Source organism: Thermobia domestica, chromosome 7, assembly GCF_964235325.1.
Source record: "Thermobia domestica chromosome 7, izTheDome1.hap1.1, whole genome shotgun sequence".
Classification (NCBI taxonomy): Eukaryota; Metazoa; Arthropoda; class Insecta; order Zygentoma; family Lepismatidae; genus Thermobia; species Thermobia domestica.
Window position 1 is genome coordinate 152,667,923 of NC_137460.1, and position 14,080 is coordinate 152,682,002.

At 33.2% G+C, this 14,080-nt stretch overlaps 1 protein-coding gene across 14 annotated transcripts in view; it reads right to left on the reverse strand.

Moving 5' to 3' along the window:
- DIP2 (disco-interacting protein 2) overlaps window positions 1-14,080 on the reverse strand; it is a 298,258-nt gene that overhangs the window by 38,002 nt on the left and 246,176 nt on the right. For all 14 annotated transcript variants that reach the window (XM_081765446.1, XM_081765436.1, XM_081765435.1 and 11 more), the window contains 5 exons: window positions 11,281-11,515; window positions 10,213-10,352; window positions 8,059-8,276; window positions 5,656-5,868; window positions 3,292-3,523 (listed from right to left, as the gene is read on the reverse strand). In XM_081765446.1, the coding sequence (XP_081621572.1) occupies window positions 3,292-3,523; window positions 5,656-5,868; window positions 8,059-8,276; window positions 10,213-10,352; window positions 11,281-11,515 (1,038 nt within the window). The remainder of the gene's footprint in view (window positions 1-3,291; window positions 3,524-5,655; window positions 5,869-8,058; window positions 8,277-10,212; window positions 10,353-11,280; window positions 11,516-14,080) is intronic.

A 14,080-nucleotide genomic window follows, 5' to 3' on the forward strand; every position in this document is an offset into this window, starting at 1 on the left:
ATATACTTGGATATTTAAAATAAACAAAAAAAAAAAAAAAAAAAAAAAAAAAAAAAAAAATCCAATATTGTTCATCAGGTCAAGTATCCCAATACTCTTATGAAGTTTTATTACAAAATATTTCTTACATCATTTGCCAATGCTTATCTGCTTAAAATAAAGAACGTAACTTCTTATGAGTATTAACTTAAAAAAGGAAGCTGATAATATCTGTATACAAAAATACATTTTCCCCTCAATTTCATTTAAATTAACTATACTGAGTAGTACAATATAATTTTCAACATCACAGGAATCTGAAATTACAGGAAAACTCAAAAAAACATCTACAGACTCCGACACCTAGAAAGACGCATTGGTAGGCTTAATGCTTTCTGCTTTGTGTACACAATAGTAATTTTCCTTTAGGAAAAAAAAAAAAGTTATAACAGCATTCAAAAGTAAACATACGTTCCTGTTTTCTTTTCACAAAAATTCATGTAAATGTTTGTATTCTTATCAGCAAAATCCAACGGTTATGGGTCTTTCCAGTTGACGGACAATATATCAACATGCAAATATCTGAATCATTATATAACATATCGTTATTCATTTCGATTTTAATCATTATTATTACTTTTCTTATCAACTGAAGATAACTTGTTATGAATTACTTTTTATGTTAAAAATGCTTATGGAAGAAAGAAAAAGAATGTGGTTATTTGTAAATTACTGCATTTAAAACATATGTCTACAGAAGATGACGTAAAAAGCAGCAATTTACGTCAGCAGTTTCTAACATTATGAAGCATTTCATTATAAAGCAAACTTTATCGTAAGTTTTACGTTTACTTGTAGAAACACCTTGGACGTAACTGCAGTTTCCTCGCTACTAGAGACAAAAGTTACATTGCTCATAAACATATTAGGCAGTGGACAAAGATGCGTTAAATTTTTTAAAGGGCTTTATAATAATTCCGTACTCTCCCTTGAGTATGAACTAAACATATTATCTTGAAGACGGAAAGTCTTACAGACCTTATCCTAATGGAAAGATAGGGATAGCTCGGCTTTTATTCTTAAACAATCAATATATAATTCTATTTTTAAGAATCCCGCCAAGTGAACTTTGTGATGGACAAACACCGTGTGCGTCGGTTTTCTCGGGGTTCTCCCGTTTTCTCCCACTTTCTTCATTCCACCATTTCATTCATTTCTCACCATCACCGTGTCCTTTAGCCTAGCCGGCATAACCGTGGAACGTAAAACTCAAAGATTTCATTTAATTTCATTTCTATTTTTAAGAAATTATATGGAATATGTTTGATTATCCTAATGAGAACTCGTATTATAGCGTGTTTTAAATTAATGTGTCTCAATTTTCAATAATGAAAGTTTTTTCTTTCTTTCTTCAGTAATGTCTATTATGTTTATCATTAAATTCCTGTTTGTTTCTGTTTGTATAACAGACTACTATATATTTTAAAAACTGTTACTGCTTCATTGTTACCCCGCTTTTTATATTGGAGCAATGACAGAAAAACTGTACTATTTCTGTAGTAGGCTTCAACAGCAGTATAGATTGTATGCGAATATTTACTTGCAGAGGACTAGACCAATCCATATGTAGAACTCGGAATCTGTAATAATCAAAGAACTACATAGTGAGTGCCGATATTTTATAAATAACCGTATAGTTTCAACGATAACAAGCGTGATTATAAACTTACTCTGCGATGACATCACTCTTTTTCAACATTTTCCAGAACATAATTTTTACATGATCTTTTGGTATTTTCAGATTATATATTTATGTTTTACATAAACTATCACAAAGGAATTTAAAGGGATGTATCAGATTAGTCTCTTTCGGATGGACACTAAATTTGGATGAGATTGATGTTCAGGTGATCATTTTTAAGAAGTCACCAGTAACTCCTTTATATATTTACTCTGTCAGTATGTCCGTCCAGGAGACAAAATGTTTCAAAAACTACTTGATCCATCACCATCGGACCAGACTGTAGAGAATCAAGAGTTAGGAATGACGTTCGTTAATGAGGTGATACACCCACTGGAAGAGGTAGGAATCAACCAGTTCATGTGTCAACTACAATCACTATAGAGCAAAAATGGTAGCATATAGCAAGATGCGGTTTACGGCAATCGATTAAGCTTCGCAAGAATACATTTCATATTCACTCTTAGCTTTTTACTAGAACTGGAGATGATAGAAATTCATGATCTGCTCAGACCAGACATGTAAGAGATAGCAAGAAAAAGTTCATTTGGAATCGATTTAGAGCTCTAAGAATAGCTACCATCTTAAGAAAGAATTGATTTTTTTCCTTAGCCAGGTGAAGGTATTGACATCCGACGTTTCGAATGCAGACCTTGCATTCACCTTGATTGTGATGAAGAGACCGGAGCATGTGTGGGCATGTGTGTGTGGTGACTATTTAGGGGCAGGGCTATGAATGGGGCTTGTCATTGGCTGACAGAAATGCTGTCTTTTGATTGGCTGTTGTTGTGGCTACGAGAAATGGCTTTGTTGAATGTCTGGTCTTTGTTCCTGAGAAGGGCTGACTAAATAGAGCTAAGCTGAAACCCATTGTCTCTATTGTGACTGTTCCTTTCACGTGAGATAGCTATGGCTTCCTTTATTATTCTATCCCAAAAATTGCTACACTTGGCTACTATGGTGGTATTTGTAAAATCAATTATGTGTCCAAAAGGTACTATCTTCTCTCTTAACACCATTCAATTTGGGAGTAGCAGAAATCAACCACTTTAAGGTTTTAACGTCAATCATTATAGAATAAAAACGATAACAGATAACGAGAAGCAGTTTTCTGCCACCAATTAAGCATCCAAAGATGTTGTATACACTGTGACAAACGCAACTCGACCACGTAGTGTAAACCGTGACACTATTAGTTTTTATTTTAAAAATACATTTTGGTCATTCTTTTTCTTATGGACCTAATTTTCCATTTTCTTCATACGTAGAAGTTGATTAATATTTTTACCTATCGGAACGTTAGCTCAGGAACATTCAAGTTCATATTACAGTAAGTGAGATAGTTGCAGTGGAAGTTTTAACACCGTTGATAATGACGGGAGTTTCTTCGTTTAAACGGTACTTTTACTTATAAAAATATCGACACTTACTACGTTATTATTTGACTATTTTTCAATTATGCGTCCATTGCTTGCTTATTGCTTCCGATTTAACGGATGAGGAAGAAATGTAGTTACTTAATTTATGTATCTATAGCCCTTAATTAAAAATCGTACAGGAGTAATTCTTACCTGGATGTACCTCTCGCGGCTTGGGCAAATTAGTAACACAGGTGTGAGGACACAACAACACATTAGCTGGATGCAAGGTGCCTTCAAGGTAACGTCGCTTCGTCTCAGACAGGTGGATACCACCTAAAGGTGTTTTCGGTAAGTAATTTGGAGGAACGAGAGCAAGGCAATAAATGCCAACTTGATGAATAGAGTCCACAGCTTGCAACACCCTCGACATCCATTGGAAGCTCTGAAATTAAATCAAGGAACGTTATACCACACGAATTATAATACTAAATAGCAGGCATTTGAAGAACGTAGTTACTGATTTATTGAAATTTAACACATCCTATCTAAATCAAAGATAACACTGGACCCGGTTATGACGAGATAACATACATTGGTACAGAAATCTTATGCATTTCTATATATGTATAGATACCATGCGCTACATATATCCATCCAAAAATATATACAAACTGATTACATTCATTTCAAAATCAAATATATCCGTTAATCTTGACTCTTTCTTCTTAAAACATGGAAACAACTTAACTATGAAACTACTTTTAATGTTATGAAAAATATGACGACAAATTCTCTTCCCAATGTGACAAGTTTTACAACAACAACAAAAAGAAAAAAAAAAGAAAAAAAAGAAAAAAAAAACTTATATCCTCTTGGTTCTTACATAATAGATTTATAGTCTCCATTCCAAAATAAAACTTGCTCAAAATCATTTGTCAAAAGTGCTTGCGACTCAATATTAATTGATAATCTATTTCATGTGCAATTTCCTTCTATCTGCAATAGGCAACTATAAAACCTATACTTATTAACAGAAAAATTTAGATTAAAACTAATAATCAGATAAGTTATTCCAGAGATATGTAAGCAAAGGCAGCAAACTTAGTCCCATACATTGAAGTTAAACATGATGGATTTAATCAATCAAATATTATCACCAATTTCTCTGACGGTCCTATCACTTATACCATCATCTCTATACTCAACGGAGAAAAAAAATCACTCCTACAAACTACCTTAAAATGATGTAATCAGAACGGTCTAATCATTAACTGAACCAAACCAATAATATACCATTCTGCAATAAAAATGCATTATCCTATAATACACTGTACAAGGTTTATCAAATATTTTGGACTTGTATCAGATTCCAAATTACACTGGAAACCTCACTGTAAACACGCAGAAGTGAATAAATCAGCATCAATAGTATCTTCATCAGTCTAAATTTAATAAATGAATGAACAAAATAAAAGTAATTAAATCACAATGTCTACCAACAATGTTCAGATACTAAATTACTTCACGGTAGTACGTGATATTCTCCATGTTTTGAAAGTTTTCAAAAACCGGTTTCGTTTTTTCCCCCGAAAACCAAAAAACCGGTTGTTATGCTTACCACTATTATAAACCCAATGGATTCTCAACTCTGTCATCTGGTACATACATTCTATTGTCCCAGCTTCCTCTTCAAAACTTCGATTCTCGAAATATATATATATTTAAATAACCAAATAAAAGTTTATCCTGGAGCTTTCATACTCCTGAAACTTATGTTTCGACACAAATTCGAAAACATATTTGCGTTTCTAGAAGTATTAGGCTTAATTGTCATGCAATGCATTTTTGAATAGCCCATTTCACTGTGACAATAAATTATAATCCTACATACAGTAACCCAGAAAACGAGTCAACGAATAACTTTGAGTCACTAAGGAAAGCAAGCGTGTTGAACCTATAATCATTTCGCTTCGATACCACTTACATCATAACCATTACAAGTTTTTTCAATATAATTCAAACAGTCCCGAATTAGTTGAATCACAAATGGATGGAAATGTGATCAATTCGTTAATGCTAGTATACGGAACAGTTGTTTCGCCTGTATTTCTTAAGGTATGATTGATTACAATCATCTCGCTTCAAAACTATCCACAGCAAAATTATCACATGCAAATTTTGGTCATTATCCTTCAGACAGACTTGGAGGAGATCGATTAAAAAAAAATAAATGAAGTGAATGCATAAAAGCAACACAAAAAGGAAAACGAAATAGTATATTTATTATAAATAACAGACTGTTATTTTAACTGGGTTCAAGGTCCAAATCGCAAATACTTAATTTACATCAAGCAATAGTTTAGCTATACAAATATCGATTATATTTTCATTATATTTTGCAATATTAATTTCGGTTTCGGAATGTCTTGGAATATCTCATTTTACGACTGTTAGATGAAAGCATAAATGTAATCGAGCGCTGACACAATACGAGAAACATACACAAAACATCTCTCGATAATTTCATTCCTCCAATAACGCAATAGAAATTGTTAACTTTCCTAAATAACTTACCTCTTCTTCACTGCAGTCCGGCCTCTGTTCAGCTATGACACATATCCTTTCGTCCCTGAGAACCCTAATACTGAACACAGCTATGCGACCACGATATATAAATTTCATAGGTTCCACAGCCAGCACAGTCGCAATAATGTCATCTGCATTGTGCTTACGACCTGTTACAGTCATTAGGCCATCTCTTGAGCCACAAACAAAGACTAATCCTCCCTAAAATAGGGGAACATAATCCAATTAAAAATCGAAAAGTAACATTACCATATGTGAAGAAGTACACATTTATTTTATAACTACTACAGTTTGAGAAAGTGACCTACAGATGGTTTTGGAATCCTTTCAACTGAACTATCACCAAGGATAAATTAAATTTATTCAAAAACCTAAGAAGTTTTATGCTTTATTGTAAGAAGTGTGTAAAAACGTAAACTTTAACGACGCAAAATTTTATCTTTATTTAATTTAATTTATTTATACATATTTCTGGGCATTACCGGCATCTCGGGCCTTAACGTATGAGGAATGGCGTCCCTCGGCGAGCACATTATCCGAGGGGAAAGGAGGAAAGGAATGGGGAAGTAAGGAAATGGCCTGGGAGCTGTTTGTTAGGTATTATTCCAGCATTAGCCTGGTGTGAATGAGGAAAAGCCTGGGAAAACTTTACTCAGGATGGCTGGCCTGAAAGCTATTACACCTTTTCGACTGAATGTCCTCACCGGGAATCGAACCCGACCATTCACACCAAAAGTGAGAGCGTTAGGGGCCCCGCTTTGTGGGGCCATTAGTTTATATCTTTCAAACACTAATTTGTAATTAGTTTTTTCTTACTCTATTACACAATATAACATTGGTATTTAAAAATCATCCTGTTCTTTAGATGCCTTGAAGAACCTGTACTATTGGAACCTTCCAATATCACTATCGATTACTAAACTAAATCTAGTGTAACGCGGTATAATCAATAATTTCATCAGTTCTGATGAGGGAGATTTAATTCCTTATTACCCTAAATACATATCTTGGGAAGTCATTAAGAAAGGATTTTGTATTTATGTTTCAACGAGTAATAAAGATTAAAGAAATGATAACAGAATTCTTCTTTTTATTGTTGTTAAAAAATGTCTTTAACTAATTTACGTGTATTTTCTTCAGTCGATTTGTAAAGTAACGTTTATAATCAGTACAAAACATCTTAAATTTAACAAATTTTATTTAATTTTATCCTTGTAAGTAAATCATAACTATTCATCTTGTTCAGTTTAGTTCTTAGAAATTACATTTTAGAATTCTTCATTTTTATAAGGACATATAGTATTAAAAGAGGAAGGGATCGATATGATTCTATGACGATCGGAGTACAATGTGAAGCTTTACGTGCACGATTTTCTCTAACAACTTTTCCCAATATTTCATGAAGTTTACAATCACTGAATGTCACAGACAGCCAATGTTTCCTGGACAATTATAATTAATAATAATAATAATAATAATAATAATAATAATAATAATAATAATAATAATAATAATAATAATAATAATAATAATAATAACCACAGAAGAAGAAGAAGTTAAAAGGCCTTTTCTTGTTATTGTCTTTTCGTTGTGCCGTCCATCATTCTCTGCGATGTATAGTCATTATCAGCAAAATCATAGTCACAACATTTCTTTAGAAAGTATTTTACTTTTACTGTGAATCGCGTATTTATTTACATTATTTTTATTATTCAGTATTAATTGAGAGATAATCTTGCAATTTCGAGCAACAAAATAAAAAAATGATTTTCTTTGTTTCGTGTGACAATATATATGAATGAAAGGACAGGATTAACGGAACTATAAATGTTACAAACGGAATTAAAACTGCAATAACCTACATTTTAGAGACCAAGATTTTCAGTATCTATTAGTTGGAATCCACTTAATACAAAGTTAAGCACCATTATTTGTTATAAATTCAAGAAGTGTAAAATCCGTTTATTACTAATAAGTTAGTTACCGTTTGATCATACTTATTAAATTCAAAGCTTGCTATATTTTAACTTCTCTTTCTCACACTTTTTGCTTTTAAGAAAATTAGAATTTCACGTTAAAATGCTCAGAAATCAGAGAATGGAATTACGGAGTAACAACCATATATCACGTTACAGGTCGTAAACTTTCGCTGTCACGAAACTAAGTCGAATTAAGACAATTGTCACATGAAATGTAATAAGTGAGGCAAATTTCTAATCGGCTCAAAAGATGGATTTTTTAAAAATATATGTAACAATTCTATTCGACAAACAGAGAAGTTAGAAGACACGGATGTATATCAGTCACTTGTCAAGGATGGACTATTCTAATTACGAGGAAATCCTGTCTGCAAAAACTTATCAATACTACTCTAACATGCGTAGTACTTACGGGTCCAAGGAAACCTAACAAGCCACTTCTTGTGAATTCAGTTTCCCCAAGCGGTTTTCCATCACTCTGTAACGGCTGAACTCTGAATGTGTTATTCGTGAGACCTTGGAGACCCCAGTATTGGTTTCCGGTTGCTGCAGAACTCACGCAGATCTCTCCCACTTCATCTGTTTTACAGAGGTAGGACTGACCCTCAATTTTCACAACAACTATCACAGCTGCAAAGACAAAAAGTGTGGGTAAATTCTATTTCTTATTGGAATTTTGTTGAAATTCATTACTGAAAAGATATTAATATATTTTAGTCCCTTCGGTGTCATACTGAATTATACAAAATTTTCATTCTTTAAAAATAAATAAATAAATAAATTAATTAATAATGAATGATGATATCTAAATTATTGTGAATATCCAATATTAAAAGACAATAAACTAATTCTTCATTCCTTTCCATTAGAAGTCTTGGATTTATGTTCTTGTATAAGCAGATTTGCAAAATACTCAGGTTATTTGACCTACGTGGACGACCAAGAATGTTCTATGATAGTGATTAATATAATATATTATACTTCACGCATCCACAACAATTACAATTCAATTCAATAATTGATCAATTAACTATTGTTTTCGTTATATTATTAGGTATATCTGATTAGGCTGAATAAATCCAATAGCAGAAGTCCCTTCCTTCCTCCGAAACACAATACTTCTTAAAAGAATCAATAAAATAATTACTTAAACATAACTTGAAATTTCATGTAGCTGTCATCCTTATTTCCCTTTCATTTTCCTAGTATCTTCTCAGAATACAGTTTATTCTTAAAGAAATAACCACATTATTTTACCCTCTCAAATACTTTCAATATTGTTCTTTTCACTCCTATTATTGTTCCTTCTTAGGAATTGGTACTGTTGTTCTCCATTAGTATTTACTTCTCGGTTCGGTCCACTTCTTTTCTCTATTTTGCTTCATATGCACATTTTGAAGCCTATTGTAGTCTCCTGGTTAACTTTTCCGTGATATTCACGTTTTTTCTAAAAAAAAACACAGACCAAAATCATATCCACGAAGAAACTGGATGTCGACTGAAAGCAGGGATTTCGTTATTACTTAGTCCGAACTCTTCACGAATTTCGTCGAAAAATTTGATGATGATTAAAATATATAAAACGATGATCATCCCTGTTGTGCTGTATGGTTGAAAAAACATGGTCGCTTACTTTGAGGGAAGAACGTAGATTGAAAGGATTTGAGAATAAAATCCTGAGGCAAACATTCAGGACCAAAAAGGACGGGAATGGCGGAAACATCACAACGAGGAATTGATAATTTATACCGTTTACCTAATATTGTAAGGGTCATAAAGTCTAGGAAGCTCAGGTGGGCAGATCACATATCCACAATGAAAAAAGAAAAAAAAAAAAAACTTTTAAAATTTTAACTGGAAACCCAATCGGCAGAAGACCATTACGAAGACCTAGACGCAGATGGAAGGACAATATTGGAAGAAGGATTATGAAGAAATAGAAATACAAAGTTGAAATTAGATTCAGTTAGCTAAGGACAGAAATTAATGAAGAGTTTTCATGACTGTAGTATGGAACCTCCGGGTTTCATAGGCTTACAAATAATACAATATTCGACACGGCACATTTTTCTTTCTCTGTAATACTTCATTCAGTGACTCAAGAAATATGATTTTCCTCTTCTTGAAGGTCTCTTCTGCCATTTGATTTCCATTCACATTTCAGATTGTCCCTACTTCACCACCTACATATCAAAAACTAATCATGTGTTCTACTTCCCACCCTCCAATTTCTATATCTCTCGCTTCTCTTCGTTCCATTACCATTGCTTTAGTCTTTTGAGTATTTAATTTAATCCTATATTTTGCAGATTTTCCTCTGGCCTTCTACAGATTCCGCAAAAAAATCCATATCATTTGCAGAGCGAATATATTTAGCCTTTCTGTCTACTAAAGGAACACTAATCAAACCCTTCTTTATTTCGTCTCAGAAGATACAGCAGTCAATCCTCCACTTCACATCCATTGTTTTATTTTCTTATTTTTACTTGCATTTAGTGAAAAAGTAAGTTAACGCCATTAATCGAAAATTTACAAGGATTAAAAACTGAAGTTACGTAATACTTACATCCAGGCATAACTTGGCCGCAGTCTTGAAGAGTTAGAGATGTGAGTGAGTTCTCTTGGTCCACTCGAACAACACCGTAACTAAGACCAGACATAGAAAGGACTCCTCGTCCTGTAGCGTTTACTCCAGCACGCCCTGGCCTATGGACAAAAAAAGAGAAGTTAACTGAATGATGCATTTAAATCTGTTTAAGAATTAACAGAACTTAACATACATTAAAATCATTCTTCCTATATCTTAAAATTGAAGATACAGACAATTCAATGTACTCTATGACCATTAAGTACTTTCTAGGATTGCTGAAAATAGATATTGTAAAAGGAAGATGAATTTGTTGATTGCATTACAATAATTCATTGTCGGCAGGATAAATGATTACTATATTAAGAATCATTACTGTGATAGGCTAATACTGAGAAAGTGAATGAACATGGTGTATACGTAATGGCTTTCATTAGTGTAACTACAACACTGAGCAGCAGCTTATGTTGTATGAATTAAAGAAGCAATTTCTTATAAATAGAAAATAAAATATCTGATTATTATTATTTTACTGACGAACACATTTGAATTTTTCTAGATTGGCCAATGAAATTTCTTTTGCATTAGTATTATAGGGAATTCAAATAAGTCCGGCAAGTTATGTAAAAACAACATTTGAAAGTTCAAACACGAAAAAGGTTAAAGTTACATCATTTGAACATTTTTCTGTAAGTGTTGGACACATTTTTTTCCAAAGTATTAAAGCAAGAGCACGAGGAGTGTTTTCACAAAACTCAATACCTACAAAATTAGTAATTGCAAGCTACACTACCATTTCTGATATTTTATCCACATCAGGGCTGTGACGCAGTATTCCCATTACATCTAAAATGAATGTGTGTGTGTATGTTACCAATGAAATATTCAAAATTTCTTCAGAAAAGTTTTAATTTTGTATATATTGAATTCTATAATAACATTTCTCACTTTAAGACTTGGAGTAGATGTTTAGCCACACCTGCACAAATTTGTTTTTATAATGAACTTACACAGAAACCTACGCAAATCCACAAAAAATGTTTTTACCTTCTTACTGAAACGGTCAGAGCTTCGCTGGAGCTAGCACAAGGACATATAGAGTCAGGACGAAGTCCCTTTGCCTGGAATACACTCAGGAACTGATCACACGAAGAAAGGGACCAGGGATTTGCTCCGTCAGCCACTAACAACAATCGAAGTGATGACAAATTCACTTCTTTGTGGTCCTTCGTGGCTAGCAAACCCCAGTGGAGATCTCGAGATTTTACCACAGCTACGCTCGCTGCAAACGAAAACATACATATATGAACCTATGAGAGTCATCAACACTTATTAAACAGTAATTAATTCATGTAAGACATGGATATAACCAATAGCATACATAATTATTTGATTTCAGTAGTGTTTAGAAATAAACATACATAATTCTGCAATATAACGACTCAACGGCATTCAGAACCTCTTAACCAATATATTGATAAAGGACTAAGAAAAATTATTCTAAATGAAAATTAACTACTTTTAGATAAATAATTTAATTTGATTGGTAAGATAACAGCAAAAGAGAAACATACACATCTATGTAGGTACCATGGTTTGCAGCTGGATTACAAAATATCCAGCACATGGTCCTACAATAATATGCTTGTACAGTAAAATGAACTCGCCTACTATGTAACATTGATTTAAAAAATTTAGTAAACCAATCAGTGAAACGTAAAAACAGTAATTTTAATCTCCAGATTCAAGTTATTAATGTATCGTTACATGTTTTCTGTTCTGTATTTAAATTTTTGGTACGTTTTAAATTTTTGGTACGTTAATCAGAAAGATAGTACATCACATGTTACCGGAAGCAAGGAGGAAAATTTTAACATATTGAATAAAGAAGAAAAAAAAGTAAAAGAAAATGTCTACACGAAAAATTACCGGGTATTATTTCTGAAATATATAGCGGTCTCATTTAGAGTATATTGCCACTGCTCTTAAAGCCCATCCCACTGAACACATTTTAGCCTCCCTGTTAAAAGAATATGGTTTCTAAATATGAATGGCGAAGTTGAACAGGACAAGAAAGAAAAAAAAGTACGTGTGTTACACTTTTCTCTCTCTTCTTTTTCCCCCCACTGTGATTAAATTCACCAAGTCAAACAGTTTCTACACTAAACCAAACACACTTCTGAAGCTGAGATAACTCTGACAAACTGGTAGACATTCTGGACAATATTCCTGTATTGATTCTATATATGCACCACCGACAGCAAAACAACTTATGTCGATATGCAAATTCACTCTACATTCGAACAAGAACGTCTCGAACAATGCTGCTAAGTATTGGGCTGATTCTTGGTTAGAAACAGTTAACATTCCAATTTATTTACTTATGTATGTATTTATTTATTTATTTATTACAATTCATATTTTCGATATAACTTCAAAGGAAAATCGAATGAAGTAAGTTATAAAGTTCTTCGGATACAGGATGGATCCCTGTTCTTCTGGAAAGAGGAGTTGCTGTAATAGTGCTCCATCTTGTCGAAAGATTATCTTAGACGTGATAGTTTTCAATTTGTAAATCTGAGCAAATAAATAAATTAACCAATTTGTTGAAGTATTCCATGCTGTTTTCGGTTGATTTGGCGAAGAAAGACTGTTTGCAATTCTAATTGCGCACCAGATCCCACACGAAGTTGAATTTCAGAATGATTGATGTAAGCCCCAGTGTAGTTTCTTCAATTGATGCCTAACAATTACATCACTACTGCCTATGGTCCGTGCATAATATGTGCACAAACTATTTGAGATGCTGCTGCTGCTCCTCCGAATAATAATAATAATAATAATAATAATAATAATAATAATAATAATAATAATAATAATAATAATAATAATAATAATAATAATAAGAAGAAGAAGAAGAAGGAGTACAGGTCTGAACGTCCAAAAACAGTATCAACTGATGCTAACACTGTCCGTGTTGAAAATTTCATCATGGAAGATAGTTGTGTCACCATGAAGGAGATTTGTGATACACTGGAGCTAAAAATAGGAACAGTAGAACGAATAATTACAAACTTGCCCTATGGAACTTCTCGCTAGATTCTTTATATAGATCATACAACTACGGGTGAGTATTTTGCTACACTTTCGCATACAGAATTTTTGCCAAAGTTGGCCAAGAAACAACCACAAACAGCAAATGGAATTTCATCCTCCATATGAGCAATGCACCGCCACACCGTACTAATGTTGTACCCTCATTCTTGGCTGACCACGGTATTGAACTTTTGCCACAGCCACCCTACTCACCAGATTTAGCCCCTTAGTGACTTTTGGTTGTTCCCAAACCTCAACGATTCTCTTCGAGAACGCCATTTTACCAGGGTAGATTATCCCTGGGAGGTGATATTTTACAGTATCTGAAACATACCACACGCTACACAAAATAACGGAGCGATGGCAACTGTGTATCAGTAAAGCGGGAGAGTTTGCTGAGAAATAGGAATAGATTAGTTCTCCGTATTTCCTTGTTACTGGAAATTAGAACGGAACGGCACGTACTTTTGGTATGCATCTCGTATTATCTATATTCGGAAATTTCGTCTATAAAATGTTTCAAGTGTGAACAATGTATGATTATGACACGAGAACTATGAAACTAAAAACTTCCATTTTATCTCTTTTTCAGTCTATTCTTTACACTTAATTGTACACCTAGTTTTGAAACCTAAAAGGATATTTGGAGATTCAGGAATCCACTATTATTTGATTCACTTCCCCAATCTTTTACGGTAACTTCCTGACCACTCTTCTCTCTGAAATAATTTTCAGAATCACTTAGAGCTAA